This window comes from Camelus bactrianus, chromosome 11 (assembly GCF_048773025.1).
Source record: "Camelus bactrianus isolate YW-2024 breed Bactrian camel chromosome 11, ASM4877302v1, whole genome shotgun sequence".
Lineage (NCBI taxonomy): Eukaryota > Metazoa > Chordata > Mammalia > Artiodactyla > Camelidae > Camelus > Camelus bactrianus.
The window spans coordinates 78,401,580-78,419,148 of record NC_133549.1 but is presented as its reverse complement, the minus strand read 5'-3'; the positions used below and the strand labels follow the sequence as shown (position 1 = coordinate 78,419,148).

Sequence of the window (17,569 nt, the reverse complement as noted above, 5' to 3'; positions counted from 1 at the left end):
AACTGGTCAGTACTCTTCAGAAGTGTCAAGGTTATGAATGACAAGAAAGACTGATGAACTATTACAGACTGGAGGAGAATAAAGAGAAATAACAACTATATGTAATGTAGAATCCTGGATAGGATCCTATGTAGGAGGATATTACTGGGAAATTGGTAAAATTTGAGTAAGATTTATAGTTTTGTTAATATTTTACCAGTATGAATTCTTCTTCATAATTGTTCTGTGATTATGTAAGATGTTCACATTAGAGGAGGTAGGGTGAGGAGTATAAGGGAACTACTATTTTTGCAACTTTTTTGTAAGCCTATTATTAGTTCAAAAAAAGAAGTTAGAAAAAAGCCATGTATGATCATCTCAATAGGTACAAAGAAAGCTTTTGAAAATAAGATCCAACACTTACTCATTGGGACTAGAAGGAGATTTATTTTAACTTCATAAAGAATATCTTTAGGGGGGCAGGGTATAGCTCAAGCGGTAGAGAGCATGCTTAGCAAGCATGAGGTCCTAGGTTCAATCTCCAGTACCTCCTCTAAAATAAATTAAACAAACAAACAAACAAAACCCACCCTAATTACCTCCCCCTGTCAAAAAAAAAAAAAGATAAAACAATTTTTAAAATTTTTTTTAAAAGTATCTTAAAAAAATGCAGAGCAGATATCCTAATTGGAGAAATATTAGAAACATACCTTGAAAAAATTAAAAATGAGAGTAGGATGCTGCCGTTACTACTGTTTTCAATATATTATTGGAGATACTAACCAGTGTGAGAAAACATGGAAAAAGAAATTTCCAAAAAGATTGGAAAAGGAGAAATAAAGCTGTTGTTATTTATAGACGACATGATGAATTATTATTACATATAGATTTACACAGGCTCTTTTCCCTCTTAAAACTATAAGCAAATTACTAGAAATAATGGGAGAGTTAAGCAAGGTGGCCAGGTATAAAGTTAACATACAAAAGTCAGTTGCATTTCTAGAGTGGAGTGACAATCAGCTAGTAACACAAATAAAAAGAAGGCACCATTTATAATACTTTGTGGTATTAAGTATCTGCTAATAAATTGAATAATTTTATTGTTAAAGGAAAATTTTAAAAATTAAGAGATTTTAAAGAAGAACTAGATAAACATATACTTTGTTCATTGATTAAACAATTCAACATTGTGAAGATTTCAGTTCTCCACTGCTTGATCTATAAATTCAGAACAAATCCAATTAAAATCCCAAAAAGATTTTCATGAAATTTGATAAAAAAGAGTAAGTGGTCAAAAGCAGGCTGGCCATTTTTGAAAAAGAAAAGCAAAAGAAGGAATAATTTGCCCTCTTAGATGTTAGGATTTGGTATGAATTTGTAGTAATTAAAAACAATATTGTGGGGAGCTCAGTGGAAGAGCTGCTGCTTAGCATGCACAAGGTCCTGGGTTTAATCCCCAGTACCTCCATTAAAAAATAAATAAAAATGAAACTAATTACCTCCCCACCAAAAAGAATTTTATGGTAGCTCACAGAGAGAAAAATGTGACAATGAATATATATATGTTCATGTGTAACTGAAAAATTGTGCTCTACACTGGAATTTGACACAACATTGTAAAACGACTATAAATCAATAAAAAACGTTGAAAATTTTTTTAAAAATTTAAAAAGTAAATTTAAATAAAAGGGAAAAACAAACAAGCCAGAAAACCAAACAAACAAACCAAAAAAACAATATGGTTTTGGCCAACTGAAGTCAGCCAATTTTTGAATTTTTGGATTTTCTTTAAAAGATTTAAGTTTAATCTTTTATTGTTGATATTTGAAGTTGCTACATCTTGGAAAACATTTCCAAGGAGCTAAATGGCTTTTCAGTAAAATTCACCATGTTTTATAGATGTTAATACAATGGAAGGGTAAAGAGTGTGCTGAAATGATGAAAATAGCATGATATGCAAATATTTTGCAAGGGATTTGAGAGATAGATGTAGCAAGCTCTGGTTTTCAGGCTGATCTAGATTGACGTAAGGTTGATGTCATTCAGTAATTTCATAAAAATCTTAGGATCTAGTTCTCGATGGAGAATATCCCATGGAACACCTGGGGTGCTTCAGGTTTTGTTGAACAGTGTGAAAAACCTTTAACTAATTAACTAAGCTTTAGAGTGACTTCAGATTTGTTTTTATACTTACATAGGAATTTATATTGCCTTGTTTTTCACAGGTTACACAACTTAGTAGCTAAATAAAGTATATGCTAAGACTTTTTTTGTTTGATTCAGTTGGTACTTTGAAAATATTTGCACTTGTTTTTCTTCTGAAAGAATAAGTCCATTTGGTTAGTTCAGGTTTTGGGGGGTTTTTTGTTTTTGTTTTGCAAGTTGTTACAACTCAAGAGCATTCTTACTGCTGATCAGTGTATGTTCTTTCCTTGTTTCAGTAAGGTGTTATAAATTTTACAAACATAGTCCTGATAATGTGAAAGGATATAAATTTATCTTAAGTATTATCAAATTAAATATTATTAAATTAAGTATATAAATCAAAGGTTACGACAATATTCCCATGAAGTAGACTGTTTTATTTGAAATCTAAGTAATCAGATGTTTCTGTACAAATTTTTACAAAGCAGGGTTAAGGGTTAAGTAAATAATTTGTTATTAGGGATCTTCTTTTCCCTCCAAAAGCTCTTATTGTAGATAAAGAATAAAGCCCAGACAAATTGTGTACAAGTTCACAGGAATCATTATTGACAAAGCCAGAGTATGAACCCAGCTCTTCTGATTCCGGATGTGCTGGAAATATTGTGAAAGAGGAATCAGGAGGTCTGGTGAATCAGGTGGAGCTGTGGAAGATGTTTGGAGTTGAGTTTTGCTGTAACCCAGTTGATGTTTATCCCCCCTCTTCCCCTCTTTCTGTCATTCATCTTTCATGCTGTCTGTTCTTTTCTCTTATACTCATTATCTTTTGATAGTACCTTTGTTTTTTAAAATCCATTTAGGAATCAAATAACCTTAATTAGAACAGATTTCATGTATCAGGTTTAAAAAACCTTAAAACATTTGTTTTTATCCATCTACTCAGTTGTTGCCAGAAATCTGGACGTCCTCTATAATCCGTTCTTTACCCTCCACATCTAATTGTTTCTTGGATTCTGTCTCTTAACTATTTCACAGATCTACACCCTTCTCCCCTTCATGCAATCTTGCCTGGTTTCCAACCTTTGTCATCTGCTGAATGGCCACTAGCCTCCTAAACGTTCTTCCTACTCTTTCATCTATGAAAATTGATTCCTCTGCATTAAAGGGTCCATAAACTTGGATGGGAAGGCACTACATCTTTTTTTTCCCTTCTGGTTTTATTGGAATATAATTGACATACAGCACTGTGTAAGTTGAAGGTGTGCAGTATAATGACTTGACTTACGTACATCATGAGATGAATATCACAGTAAGTTTAGTGAACATCTGTCATCTCACTAGATGTGAAATTAAAGAAATACAAAAAATTTTTTTCCCTCTGATGAGAACTCTTAGGATTTCCTCTCTTCACAATTTTCATGTATAACATATAGTACTGTTAATTATGTTTATCATGTTGGACATGACATCCTAGTACTTATTTACCTTATAACTGGAAGTTTGTACCTTATGACTGCCTTTATTCAATTCTCCCTCCTCCCACTCCCACCATAAGATATTGCATCTTTATTTTCACTAATTGCTCACTGAAAATTATCCTTTTCTTGCATTACAAGTAAGGCAACAATCCACAGTAATATTGTCAGTACTTGTGACTTGGTCACCAATGAACAGCACATATATATTCATATCACATTACAGTTGTTGAAGATAACATGAGTATCATTAATGCCCGTGATACTTTGACATACTTTGAATTTACAATAGTTGTTGCATACTCTGCTACATCCTGTTACTAGTTGGTTTTTTTTTTTTTTTTTTTTTTAGTTCTTTTTTTTAAATTGAAGTGTAGCTGATTTACAGTGTTGTGTTAGTTTCTGGTGTACAGCATAGCGATTCAGTTACACATGTATAGATATTTTTCATATTCTTTTTCATTATAGGCTATTAAAAGCCATTGAATATAGTTCCCTGTGCAATATGGTAGGACCTTGTTGTTTATCCCATTATTTAATATTTTAATGAGGCACATAAGTTATCTCCAGTTTAAAAATATTTCGATTACTTTATTTCCATATAAGTGATTTTTGAATCCTATTTCATTTTATACATTTGAAAACATTATTCTATAATAAAAATGTTCTAAAAGTTGATAATGAAAATAATTGCACAACTTTGTGAAATACTTTAAAAAACACTGAATTATACACTTTAAAAGGGTGAATTTTATGTAGGTGGATTATATTCCAATAAAGTTGTTATAAAAATATTGATCTGATAATGGGTCTCTATGCTTTATCAGCCTGCCAAAACATCTGTGGTATGTAAAGGATTACAAACCCCTTCTCCCCTCCCACTTACTACCTAGAAACCTTTTATTAGGCATTTTTCCAAAACGCAGCTCAAATATTCCCTCAATAAAGCTTCTTCCAACTTCCCTGGGCAGTTCTTTTTGTGTGCTCTTAAGAATGCTTACATATATCGCTTGTACCCTAAGCCCAGTGTTGGCTTAGGGTTGGCTACCTCTAGGTTGATCATTCCTTCAGCGTGGGATGATGGCATGGTATGTCTTTGCATCCCTAGCACCTGGTATAAAGCCAGGCACACAGTGGCTGGTCTACTGATGAGTGAGTGACTCATGAGGCTTTAGTGTGGCACAAGAAATACATTAGGGTAAGACTGATACTGGGAGAAGGAAAGAAGAATCATTTATTTTTTTTCTATTGAAATTGGTTAGTAAACTCTGCTTTCTGAAAAATCCTTGTGTTTTTGCTAAGATCTTATTTTTGGTCAATGATCAATCGTTTATTCAAACATACCTCCCTTTCCTTCAGGGAAATTAAAATTTAATCAGTGAAACTCACCAGTCCGTCATTTAAAATGTGTGTATTTTATTGTATGTAAATTGTGTTTTAATAAAAAATGGGGAAAAAAAATTGAGACAGGAGAGAAAACCGTCAGTATGACACAACAACTGAAGAATTAAATAACCGATCTAAACAGCCAGGAGAAATATTATGAGGTAGCGGGCGCATGCTCAAATGCCAAATGAGAGTTAGAGATAAAAGCTAAGTTTAGGGCAAGGAGAAATCACTGGAAGTCTATAGTGGTTTTAATTCTATATAGTATTTAGATAGGCAGAGAGGAGGTTGACGGTGTTGCATCCAGTGAAAATGGTGAGGACAGAGGCTTAGAAGTGGGAAAGAATAAGGCATGTTCGGGGAGAGCCAGTTAGGCAACTCATAGAGTACTTCAGATGTGAAATTCTAAGTCTTGAGGAAGACTAGGCGGTGGTTGGGATAGTTGGGGAAGACATGATCAAATCAGACTCCAGGGATTAGGAAACCAATCAGATACAACAGGGTATTGGAAGGAGTCAAAAAATAATTGAAATAGTGGTCTTGATTAATTAGTGGAAAAATGATATTATTAACAAAATAGAGAAGTAAGGGAACAGGGCAAGTTTTTTGGAGATATAAATAATTCCACTTCCATTGGTTGAAAATACCAAGCTTATTTTTGCATCTAAAACTGATTCAAGAATAAGCTACACGTTTTATAGAAATGAAATCATGTTTTACATTTAATCACACTTTACAACATACAATACAGTTCCAAGAGAAAGTTATGTTGTCAAGAAAATATAATATTTCCATCTTTTGTACGTATGTTTTTATTTTCTTTCTTAGATTCCTGTATGGTTAGTGATGTTTTACTTCAAGACTTACTGGCATATGTGTCTTCAAAACATTCCTATCTCAGAGATCTTCCTCAGAGAAAGCCTCAGAAAATGAACAAGATAGAATTTGTAGAATTGGAGCAGCTTCAGCCAGACACATTAGTCCATGCAGTTCTGAGAGTTGTTGATATCACTATACTGACAGGTAAACATTTGGGGCTCCTCCTTAATTTTAGGTTATAAAAGAAATTAAGATACAAGACCATCTTAGTGTACCATTTGGTTATCACTAGATATTTGTCTTTAGACACTGAAGTATGGTATCACATGTAATAGAGTAATGCCAACTGAAATATTCCTTTTCCTTTTCCAGAGGCATTATACAGTTATAGAGGACAGAAGCAAAGGAAAGTTATGTTAACAGTGGAACAGACCCAAGGTCAACATTATGTGCTTGTATTATGGGGTCCTGGAGCAGCCTGGTACCCTCAACTTCAAAGGAAAAAAGGTAAATACACCAAAAAGCATTTAACTTATTTATAGTTAGGTAAATGATTAATGCTTATGAGCCTAAGATGAAAAGGCTTTGGAGATTAGACTACGTTTGAAATATAATTGATCATTGATCATGATTGAAAATTCTTTTGCAAATTTCTCCTGTTTTAATTTTATACTTCCTGTAAGCAAATCAGTGATCTAAAAAGTCCTCCATAATTAATGGTAGCAAAATAAAAGCTCCCATTTATTCCCTGGTATGCTACTTTACCTTTTTAGTGAGGATCTTACCTTCTTTGGATAAAGTTCTTTAAAAATTTAATTCTGGAGAAGCTTCTACGATTTTTATTCAGCCAAAGTACTCTGATAAATAAACTTCTCTCTGGTCATAAGGCAGATGTTAGGAGAGTTTCATTAACTCTTTCAAGTCACAGTGTTACTGTTTCATAAATGACTGTGTTCCAGGTTTTTATTCCAGTTGCTTTAAAAGTGTGGACTATTAGCCATCCATAGAATGTTCATGTTTAAAGGATGACCCATGACTACCTTTTTCTTTAAAGCATAAGTTAATAATTTTTGATGCATTGAATTAAATGGAATTGATATTTCAATAAAATAATATAATATCTTCCTTTTGATACTGTGAGACCCCTTAATTGTAATAATCAGAGATAGTTTAATCACTGGCTTATGAGTTATTTTACTCTACTAAATTAATTCAGAGACTGATTAAGTGTATAGCTCATTCTTTTTTACCTGAAAGAGTTAATGTTTCTTCGCAAACTTCTGTTTCAAAATAGTTATCTAAAGATAAGATCTATCACTTTGTCTCTCTTAATCATTAATAGCCCATAACTAGGATTTGAGATAAGTCCAACTTTTGACTTTTATGTTAAGATCAAACAGTGATAAATATTTGTTTGGTTGAGAAATCTGGCAAACATGTGTCAATGGCAGACAGACCATCGTTATTGACCAGGAACACGAGTCTAGTGCATGCTGAACAGAACGTGGGTCAAAGGTGTCATTCCACTTATGATGGAGCTGGAGCAAGGCAGATTGCTCCATGCTTAATACCAATATTCTTTTAAAACTAATAGTTTTTTGGTTAATAGAAGAAGAATTATAGTTATCTCTAGATAACTCTATCATACTTAGGTCAATATTGAAAATTTATGAATCCAGGAATTAAGGTATAATTGTTCTTTGTTCATTCATTCAATAAATTTATTTATAACCACTGCTTTTAAGTTTTAATATCCACCTTAATACTTCAATATCATTCTTTCTAAAATGGGAAAATACAGGGAGAGGGTATAGCTCAGTGGTAGAGCATGCATGAGGTCCTGAGTTCAATCCTCAGTACCTCCATTAAAAAGATAGATAGATAGATAGATAGATAGATAGATAGATAGATAGATAGATAGATAGATAAACCTAATTACCTCCCCCCAAAACAAATTAAAAAAATAATAATTTAAAAAATTAAAATGGGAAAATACCAATTTGGAAGGATCGTTTAAGTAAGTGATTCTACTTTTAGAAATTGTTAGCATTCTGTCTATTCATTTAGTATTTCTTGAGGCATTCTCTGTATTAACCTTTATACTGGGCACTGGTTTTACTCGTTCCTAAGGATGACAAACTCACATCTAGGTGATATAATCAGAAATGATCATCAAGAAGTCATTACTGAATACTGGAGATATCAGAGTTGAAGTTTTGGATAAGAATAATAAGATACCAATACCAAATTCACATTTTTTTGAAATATGCATTACTGGTAGGAATTTGGTATGCCTCATATGTAGCGAGCATTGGTCACAACTTAGGTCCTAATGAGGGTAGGCTACGGACATAAATTACACTTCCTGGGGATAATTGGGTACACATAAAATAAACTATTCAGAACTAAATGCCATTACAATGCAATATTCTCCTGAAGTCATTTAATAAAGTCCAATATTTAAAAAATACAACAGATTACAATAGAGGACTCTTAGGACATAGCTAATTAAGCACAGAGTAATACAGATGACCCTGACCTTTGTGATTACACTTCATGCAGAATCACAGTTACGTCTGCATTTAGTTTGAAATCCATTCACACCCTTAATTCATGATTGAAATGTAGACATGTATCACAAATTGTCTCGTACTGGTCAGTCTCCCTCAGACTTAGTAGCCTAACCTGCATACAACTCCTTTCTGTTACTTGAACAAACCAGTCTTTTCTCCTGCCTCCAGATCGTCAGTTTACATGTTTCCCCTGCATAGGGTGAATTTTCCTCCATCTCTCCACGCAGATGGCTCCTTCGTCTCCCAGCTTCAATTTCATGCCCTCGTAGAGCCCTCCTGCATGTGTATACATATCGCTCCCTATCAGATCACCCTGTATTCCGTGTCTGCCCCTTAACACAATCGGGATTATCCAGTTTATTTGCTTGCTTGATAATTAACTAAATTTTTTGGTAGATTGTAAATTCTGTGACTGAAAAGCACCCTGACTAGTTTGTTCACCATTGTATCTCCATCACAGCACTGCCTGCACTAGCAGATACCTTCTTTATGAATGAATGAAGGAAACACTGTTCAGGCAACTGTTCAAAATAACCACTATCTTTAAGGAGTAAGAGACTCAAGTTTGACGAGGAGATAACTTTGCTTGTTTCAGATAATAAGAAAAAAAATCAGAGTTAAAAGTGCATGCACATGAAGGTTTTGCAAACCATTGGATGTATTAAGAAATTATATTTAAACTTGGGCACTGAAGGTTCATAGATAAAACTGTAACTCTGCTGTGGTTAACTTAAACAATTTATAGGTTATATTGGAAGCATATGGGAGTATCTCAGAGTACATAGGGCAAGAGTGCTGATGGGTTTCATGGGGACTGGGAACTAGGTGCTGAAAAGCTTTTTAGGTCCCAGGCAGCTTCTGCATGTATCTGCTTTTATTTACTCGGTATAGACTTTCTCTGCTTCTTAACCTTATGGAAAGCAGATTGTTACTCTGTAGCTCCTATTTTGCTTTTCCTTTTAAGAGACCAGTTCCATTCCCAAATTCCCAACAAAGAGAATCTGCTTGCCCAGACTGAATTTGATTCAATCAGACGAGGCCTGGAGGACATGGTCACAAAGTACAAACTGGAATACCTGAGCTTATTTCCGAGGGTGAGGGAACAGTGAAGAGGATCATTTGTGGTCTTGTGGACCACACTACCAAAGATGTGTATGTTCACTAGCCTGGAGAGGTGTGTGTGATATAATATTTATTTTTAATTTTAAAAAGTAGATAATAAAACTTCACGTATAATAAGATCCCATTTTAGTAAAAGTGAATGTATAAGTATGTAAATACACATTTAAAAAATCCAAAAATACAGGTACTAAAATGCAAGCAGTGACTGTCTCTATATAGTAATATTACGTGGTTTTAATTTTTTCTTTATATCTTTAGTTTGAATTTTAATGTATAGAATCTGCATTTATTTTTTAAACCTTTTAGTACAAAAAACTTCAAACATATAGACAGAATAATATAATGAACTAAAGTACCCATTATCCATCTTATTGAAACATGGCCACAAAAAAATAACAACAACAAAAAACATGGCCAATCTTATTTCACTTACTACTTTCCTTTCACCATCTAAATAGTTTATAAAAAGTATATTTTGTTTTATAATTAAAAATTAAAGTAAAAATGTCCTTTAAAAAAGAATAGATAATGTTTGGCATATGTAATAACAACTTGAGAAAAAATTAAGAATTAAATTCATGCTTTATATTTGGACCAAAATAAATTCCAGATGAATTAGAAATTCAAATATTTAAAAAAAAAAAAAAAGGAACAATGAGTACTAGAATAAAATATAAGGAAACTTACTTGGTCTCCAGAGATTAGTAAGTTAAATAAAATGCAGCAGGAAAAACTACCGTATATAAAAGTCACTGTATACAAAATTAAAACACGAGTCAAAAGCCAGAAAAAAAATGCATTTTGTCAGAAAATAATGCAATAAGCAGAAGACAAATAATTGTAAGGATAAATGGACAACAGACATGAACAGGCAAGTCCATAAAGGAGAAATTAAAGTGGCCAATAAAATATGAAAAAAAAGTTACTCTTACTAGTAATTGAACACAGACAAATAAAATAATAATGATGGATGATTTTTCTCCTAAGATATTGATAGAGAAGATATGGGAAAATAGCCTCTCTCATAAAGTATTGATGTGAATTGGCAAACCTTTTTTCTTTTCTTCTAATTAAAGTATAATTGACTTACAATGTATTAGTTTCAGGAGAAGAACCTTTCTTGAGGGCAGTTGACAATTCATATGAAAAGCCTTAGAATTTGGAATACCTTTGGCCTAATAATTACACTTAATAGGAATTTATCATGGCTATGCATAAAGATGCAGTTAAAAATGTTTTATCCCTGTACTGTTTATAATAGTGAAAAATAAGAAACGACCAACATGCCCCAAAATAGACAATTGACATAATAATTTTTAAGATTCTGATGTGTCTGTGCAATGACATATTACACAATATTTTAAAAGAACGCAGAATGATACTTAGTGACATGTGAACATATATTTGACATCTTAAGTAAAAGTCAGACAAACTGAGAACAACTGGATGGCCACTAAAATACTAACTGTTTATTTTGGGGTGTTGATGAAGGCTGCCATTTATTTCTTTGCTTAGCTTATCTGTGATTTCTAAGCATGTATTTTGTAATAAGACAAAAAAACTATTTTAAAAATAGTGATTGGTTTTAAGCAACAACTTGAAATACATATGCTTTAGTCCTTTCTAATGATGTTCTTGTCTGTATGGATTTACTGACTTACTTAAAGATTCTCCACAAAAAAAAAAAACTGTCCAGTGAAAGAAACTGAGGAAGTGGGTGGGGTGTGTGAATTAGGTTTATAGGCTGAAGTAAGTGCGATACTAAAAAGATAGCTGTCATTAGAAAATTTAGTGCTAAGACACCTGTTTCTGTTTTAACGTAGTTTTAAAAGTTGCATTTATTAATATATAATATGATTATTTGGCAAGAAAGGCTGTGCTGCTGTAGTTTTAAGACTTTGAATTACTACTGAGAGAATAGTAGAAATAGGAGCAACTGAATCTAAATGCTTTTTGTTGTTGTTGTTCTGAAAAAATTAGCTAAATAAGGAAACCAAGGTGTTGAAAAATCAGTGGGAAATATTGCTTATGGCAGATGTGTTTATTTCTATGTCATTGTTTTAAAAAAATCTTTCCTGTAGATATCAAAATAAGAATTTGCTACTCTGAAAAGCAGTTGGTTATGATAAATTTTGACTATTAAGGAGAGCAGATAATCTTTGGAAAAATTTTGTTTAAAATTATCTCCTTATTGCCTCAATACAACATTCGCATTTTGCCTCTTTATACCCAAATTCCTTAATGTGATAAAAGTTGTATTTAATTGATTTAATCAGGTCAATCTATTTAATGTGATTATGAGCCTAGATTATTTCCCTTTTGGTAACTTTCTGTTTTTGTTTGTTTGTTTAAGATTATCTTTGGGAATTTAAATATCTTTTTGTTCAGCGCAATTGCATCCTAGAAAACCTAGAGTTGCATACAACAGCGTGGTCATCCTGTGAGTGCCTGTTTGATGATGATGTAAGGGCCATTACATTTAAAGCAAAGTTCCAAGGAAGCACACCCTCCTTTGTGAAGATGTCAGATTTAGCAACACACCTAGAGGATAAGCATTCAGGTGAGATCTTTATAAACATAAGATACTGCTAGTTTTAATATAAGCAAAGAAGCTACCACTTGTGGGAAAAAATATGTAATTGAATATAAAAGTGAAATATAGATCCTTGTAAATAGCTGAAGCAGATCTTGGCATCTTCCTAGCTTTTTGCCTCAATCCTTTGAGGTTAATTTGTAATTATTAGGGATTACTTAAGAATATTTTTTGCATATAGTTACAAACAGCTTATCATTTAATAAACCAGGAATAGAAAAAGTGACCCTAACCAGAGTCACTATTGAGATATACTAAACTATCGTCTGTACACGATTGTTAAAATTTGACACTGATAGAGAGTTTGTGGAATTTCCTCACTGCTTGGTATAACGTAATATACTTCCTGAACTCAGATGTGTGTGTGTGTTTATAAATTTCATTTTCAGAAGCATAGTACATAGAAGAATGCCTTCGATGATGAGTTTTGTAAACACACTCACACAATTTCCATGAACTAAATGTAATTAAAGTAATTTATTTTGAGTGAAGAAGTAAAGGGGGTATGTTTTAGGGATGAAGAGAGAGTGAAATAGTGAAAATAACTAGACAAATTGCTACCATTTTAGTGGGAAATACTTTTCACTAAATCACATTGGCTTCCTAACTACAGAGATGATGATAAACAAAGATGCTAACTCCTGGTTGAGGGTATAACAAACTACACAGCATTTAAAGATACATTTAAGGTTGCTGAATCCCAGTAATTAGTAAATGTCAGTGATTAGCAGTTTTGGAAACTGATAAAATTTTCCAGTGGCTTTTATAGCAAATGTATTTAGAGGGCAAATAAGGGTTGAAAAAAAGTGAGATGTATCTGTAGGTTTATTGTTACATAATTTAAATTTTTTAATGAAGATTTGCCCAAAAATTTTCTTCAGAATTTGTATAAGATGACTATTCTTGGTGCTTATGTAGGTTGAATTATTAAGAATAACTCAGGAACTTTGGATCTTGATACTGAATTTTAACTTTATTCACTCATTTTCATAAATAATTTTCTAAACTCTTATAGATGGTTTTAGATTTTACTAAGTGCTAGATGTGGTTTAAGTGAAATAAGATTATTTTTAGTTTTTCTAATGAAAAGAATCTGGTCCCAAAATAGGTTGTAGCTCCTAAGAGATTCATGGTAAGATTCTCAGCTGTATTTCTGGGCTTTTTCACTACCATGCTATGCCCCCTTTTGGTTTATTCACAGAAGTGAAAGAGTTGTGGCATACGCAGTTAATGGGATATTTCAGAGTTAGTGCTTTTCAAGTGTGGCTCAGAGTGTCCGATTTTTAAAAAATTTTAACAAGGTTTTTGGAGTATAATTTTCATATGGGAAACCACCCTTATTTTTTAAGTGTGCACATTCACACGGGTGAGTTTTTACATGAAACCCGTGAAAACATCAGAGTCATCAAACTGTCACCTGCCCCTTTGTAATCTCTTCCTTCCCCTCATCCCTGCCCTGGGAATCCTTCCAAGTAATCAATCTACTTTCTCTCACTAGACATTAGCTTGAATTTTCTGTGATTTTACATACATGGAATCATGCAGCATGTACACTGTTTTGTTTGGCATCCTTTAACTTAACAGATTCTTTGAGATGTATCTACGTGGTTGTGCATATCAGTAGTTCATTCCTTTCTAGTCTCTTATATGAATACACCATGATTTGTTTACTGGTTCTACTGTGGATGGACATCTGTGTTGTTTCCAGTTCTTGGCTATTATAAATAAAGCTTCAAACTTTGAATGAATAAGCATTCAAGTACTACAAGGCATTATATGGACATAGTCTTTCTTTTCTCGTCAGTAAGTACCAAGGAATTGAGTCAAAAGCTGGATTATATGGTAGGCATATGTTTAACTTCTAAAGAAACTGCCAAACTGTTTCCCAAAGCAGTTGTACCATTTTGCATTTCCACCAGCAGTATATGAGAGTTCTGTTTTTTTCCACACCCGCCTCAACACTTGATATGGACATTCTTTTTAATTTTGTCCATTATAAAAGTGTTTAGTGATAGGTCATTGCGGTTTTCACTTGCATTTCCTTATTGGCTGATGGTGTTGAACATTTTTTATGTACTTAATTGCCATCCATATATCTTCTCTGATGAAGTGTCAGTTGAAATCTTTTGCTTACCTAAAAAAAATTTGGGTAGATTATTTTACTGACTTTTGAAAGTTTTTTATATTCTGGGTAATATACTCTTTGCAAATATATTGCTTATCTTTCTCTTGTCTTTGCTCTAGTCTGTTATTTGTCTTTTCATTCTTTTAACCAGGTCTTTTGAAGAGCACAAGTTTTAAATGTTAATGAAGTCCAGTTTGTCCATTTGTTCTTATATGAATTGTACTTTTGGCATCTTTTCTAGGAGATCTTTGCGTAACCCAGTGTCACAAAAATTTATCTCCTCTGTTATTCTGAAAGTTTTGGAGTATTAGGTTTTAAATTTGGGCTTATGATCTTTTTTGAGTTAATTTTCATATATAGTATGAGGTATGGCTCAAAGTTGTTTTTGTTTTAGTGTATGAATATCCAGCTGTTCAACCATCAGTTTTTGAAAAGATTATCATTTTTCCGGCAAATTGCCTTTGCATCTTTGTCAAAATCAATTGTCCACATGTGTGGTCTGTTTCTGGGCTTTCTCTTCTGTTTTATCCATCTATTTGTTTCTCTTTCCACCAATACCACACTATTGATTACTGTAGCTTTATAATAAGTTTTGTGAATGAAAAATACTGCAAACCATCTCAGTAAACAAAGAATGCTGAAGCCATCAAGTCATCAGCGGCTACTGCCACCCCCCAGGGAAGACAAGCCTGCAGCCCAGCCTTTGCAGCCACTCACAATGGTGCACTCTGAGGGGACTCAGAATAAGAAAGGACAGGATACTGGCCCTACGTAGCTAGGTGCTTGTCAAAGGAATGAATTCAATAAGCCCAGATGTTTGCTTCCTCCCATACATAGAAAAGCGCTAAATTCTTTAACTTGAGATGCCTGGTTTTCTTTAGTTAACAAGTAATCTTTTAATGTTCCAACTACCTGGTCTTTGTTGTAAAACTCCTATATATCCTAGCTCCTCCCCTGCCTCTTCGGAGCAGTCCCTCAGAGCCATCTGAGAGGCTGTTATGCCGGGCTTCTAGGGGTTCGAGTCCTCAGAAATGTCCACCAAATAAAACATTGCTCTCAACTTTTAGGCTGTGCATTTGTTTCAGTCGACAAACCTATACAGTCTAGGGTAGATACTGAAGCCATAAGTGAGTGAGACTGTCCAGGAAAGGAGTGGAGACAAGATCAAGAACTAGGCGTCAAGTGTATACTTTCCTCTAAGTAACTGTGAATCAACTGTGTAGTTAACCATGTTTGTAAGTTACAGTTACAGTTTTGGCCTCCTAATTTATTGTCTTTCTTTTTGTTTGTCTTTTATAGGAGTGATTCTAATCAAAGCCCAGATTTTAGAGCTCGTGTTTCCTATTGCAGCCTCTCAGAAGATAATTCTAAATGCTCACAGTTCTCTGGAGAGTATTTATTCTTCTCTTCCCAATATTCTTTACACCGGCTGTGCAAAATGTGGATTGGAACTAGAAACAGATGAGAACAAGATCTACAGACAGTGTTTCAGCTGCTTGCCTTTTACTATGAGGAAAATACACTATAGGTAAGGCAACTAACCCAGCCCGTTGGATGGAAAACACTCATTATTATAGGACTAGAAATGACCAAAGAATTACATATATCAGTTCTTTCTAATGAGAACTAACTAAAGCTAATCTAAGAGAATAAATTTTTCCTCCTGAGTGATAAATACCTACTTAAGAAAGCAAAATTTTTCCGGTTATCATAACAGGAATTTTTAAATAACAGTAATTGGGAGATTTTATTGCCTTTAAGCAGCTATACTGAAGAAAACTTTTCCTTGGTTTCCATAGTCTGGACGTGGCACGTTTTATTTATCCATTCGTTAATTGATGGGCATATGGATTGTTCCCACTTTTTGGCTATTACAAATAATACTGCTCTGAACATTCACGTACACATTTTTTTGTGGACATGTGTTCTCATTTCCCTTGGGTGTACACTCAGGAGTAAAATTGCTAGGTTGTGTGGTACTGTATGTTTAACCTTTTGAGGAACTGCCAAACTGGTTTCCAAAGCTGCCGCACAAGTTTACATTCTCATCAGCAACGTGTGAGACTTGGTTTCTCCACATCCTTGTCAACACTTTCTATTATCTGTTTTTCTTTTTGTTGCTTGTACTTTTGGCACCATATCTAAGAAAGGTATTGTTCCTAAGCTAAGATCGTGCAGATTTAGTCCAATATTTTCTTCTAAGAATTTTATAGCTTTAGCTCTTACATATACGTCCATGATCTATCTTGAGTTAATTTTTGTGTATGGTGTAAGGAAGGGGTCCAACTTCATTCTTCTGCATGTGGATATTCAGTTGTCCCAGCACAACTGGTTGAAAAGACTATTCTATCCCCATTGAATCACCTTGGTACCATCATTGAATAACTTACTTTCTATCCCACTAAACTCTTAAATTCCTTGAGTAAAGGAACAAGATCTGTCTTATTCACTAGTGTGCACTCAGTGTTTTGCTCATTGCATGGTGCATATACATACTGAGGATGTATTTGTTGAAATAAAGGATAGAGGAAGGAAGAGAGCCTGGGGAAAGAGAATAGGAAAGGACATGGAATCATCAGGTGGATAAAGGGGAAGTAGGTTTTTGGAGGGAAAATCAGTAGTCATGTTTTAGCTGTTACGCTAAATTCCCCTACATTCGTGAGTCTTCCCAAATTCTGTTCTCTATTAAATTTATTTTTAATAATTAATTTATTTTTAAAGGAGTTTCTTTTAAAAGTATATAGATAGAATAATATTATTCATATAGTTTTGTTCATGTTGTTTGCCCCTTACAGTATATCATGGCATTCCTTCCCTAACAGCACTTGTAAGTCTTCCTCATTTATTTTAACAGCCACATAGTATTCCATTACATGATGGACTGAAAATTAGTTATCTAATTCCCTATTTATTGGCACACAAAACAGTTTTTTTTTTAAAACATTCAATTTTGTCATTTTATTTGGATAGGGTAACCAAAATCACAGAAGACTGAGTTATGAATGAGAATGACAATTTATTGGTGCAAACTTAATAATCTGTATACACCTCAGAAGGAAAATTTACTGGAGATATTAAGTTAATATGAAAGTGTGCTTTGCTTGTCACAATTAGAGAAAATAAAATTTAAAAGCACAGAAGAATTTTGATATCAAATTATAATGTACAGTGCACTTTGTTTTAATATTCCAAATCAACTAATGCAAAACGGCTTGTTTTTGGTAAGAAAGACTCCTGTGGGAAAAAATAGCTTGAAGTTGTGACTATGAAATATGTGATTATCATTTTTATTTGATTTCCAAAAATAACTTACACAACAATGTAAACCAATGTTTTCTTATATTAGTATCTGAAA

General features: G+C 33.4%; 1 protein-coding gene across 6 annotated transcripts in view; it reads left to right on the top strand.

The window, feature by feature from the left end:
• Window positions 1-17,569, top strand: part of SHLD2 (shieldin complex subunit 2) — a 77,164-nt gene that overhangs the window by 54,994 nt on the left and 4,601 nt on the right. For 5 of the 6 annotated variants that reach the window (XM_074374337.1, XM_074374335.1, XM_074374338.1 and 2 more), the window contains 4 exons: window positions 5,811-6,005; window positions 6,174-6,308; window positions 11,850-12,056; window positions 15,514-15,742. In XM_074374337.1, coding sequence (XP_074230438.1) covers window positions 5,811-6,005; window positions 6,174-6,308; window positions 11,850-12,056; window positions 15,514-15,742 — 766 coding nt within the window. The remainder of the gene's footprint in view (window positions 1-5,810; window positions 6,006-6,173; window positions 6,309-11,849; window positions 12,057-15,513; window positions 15,743-17,569) is intronic. The other variant, XM_045515812.2, reaches the window with a different exon arrangement.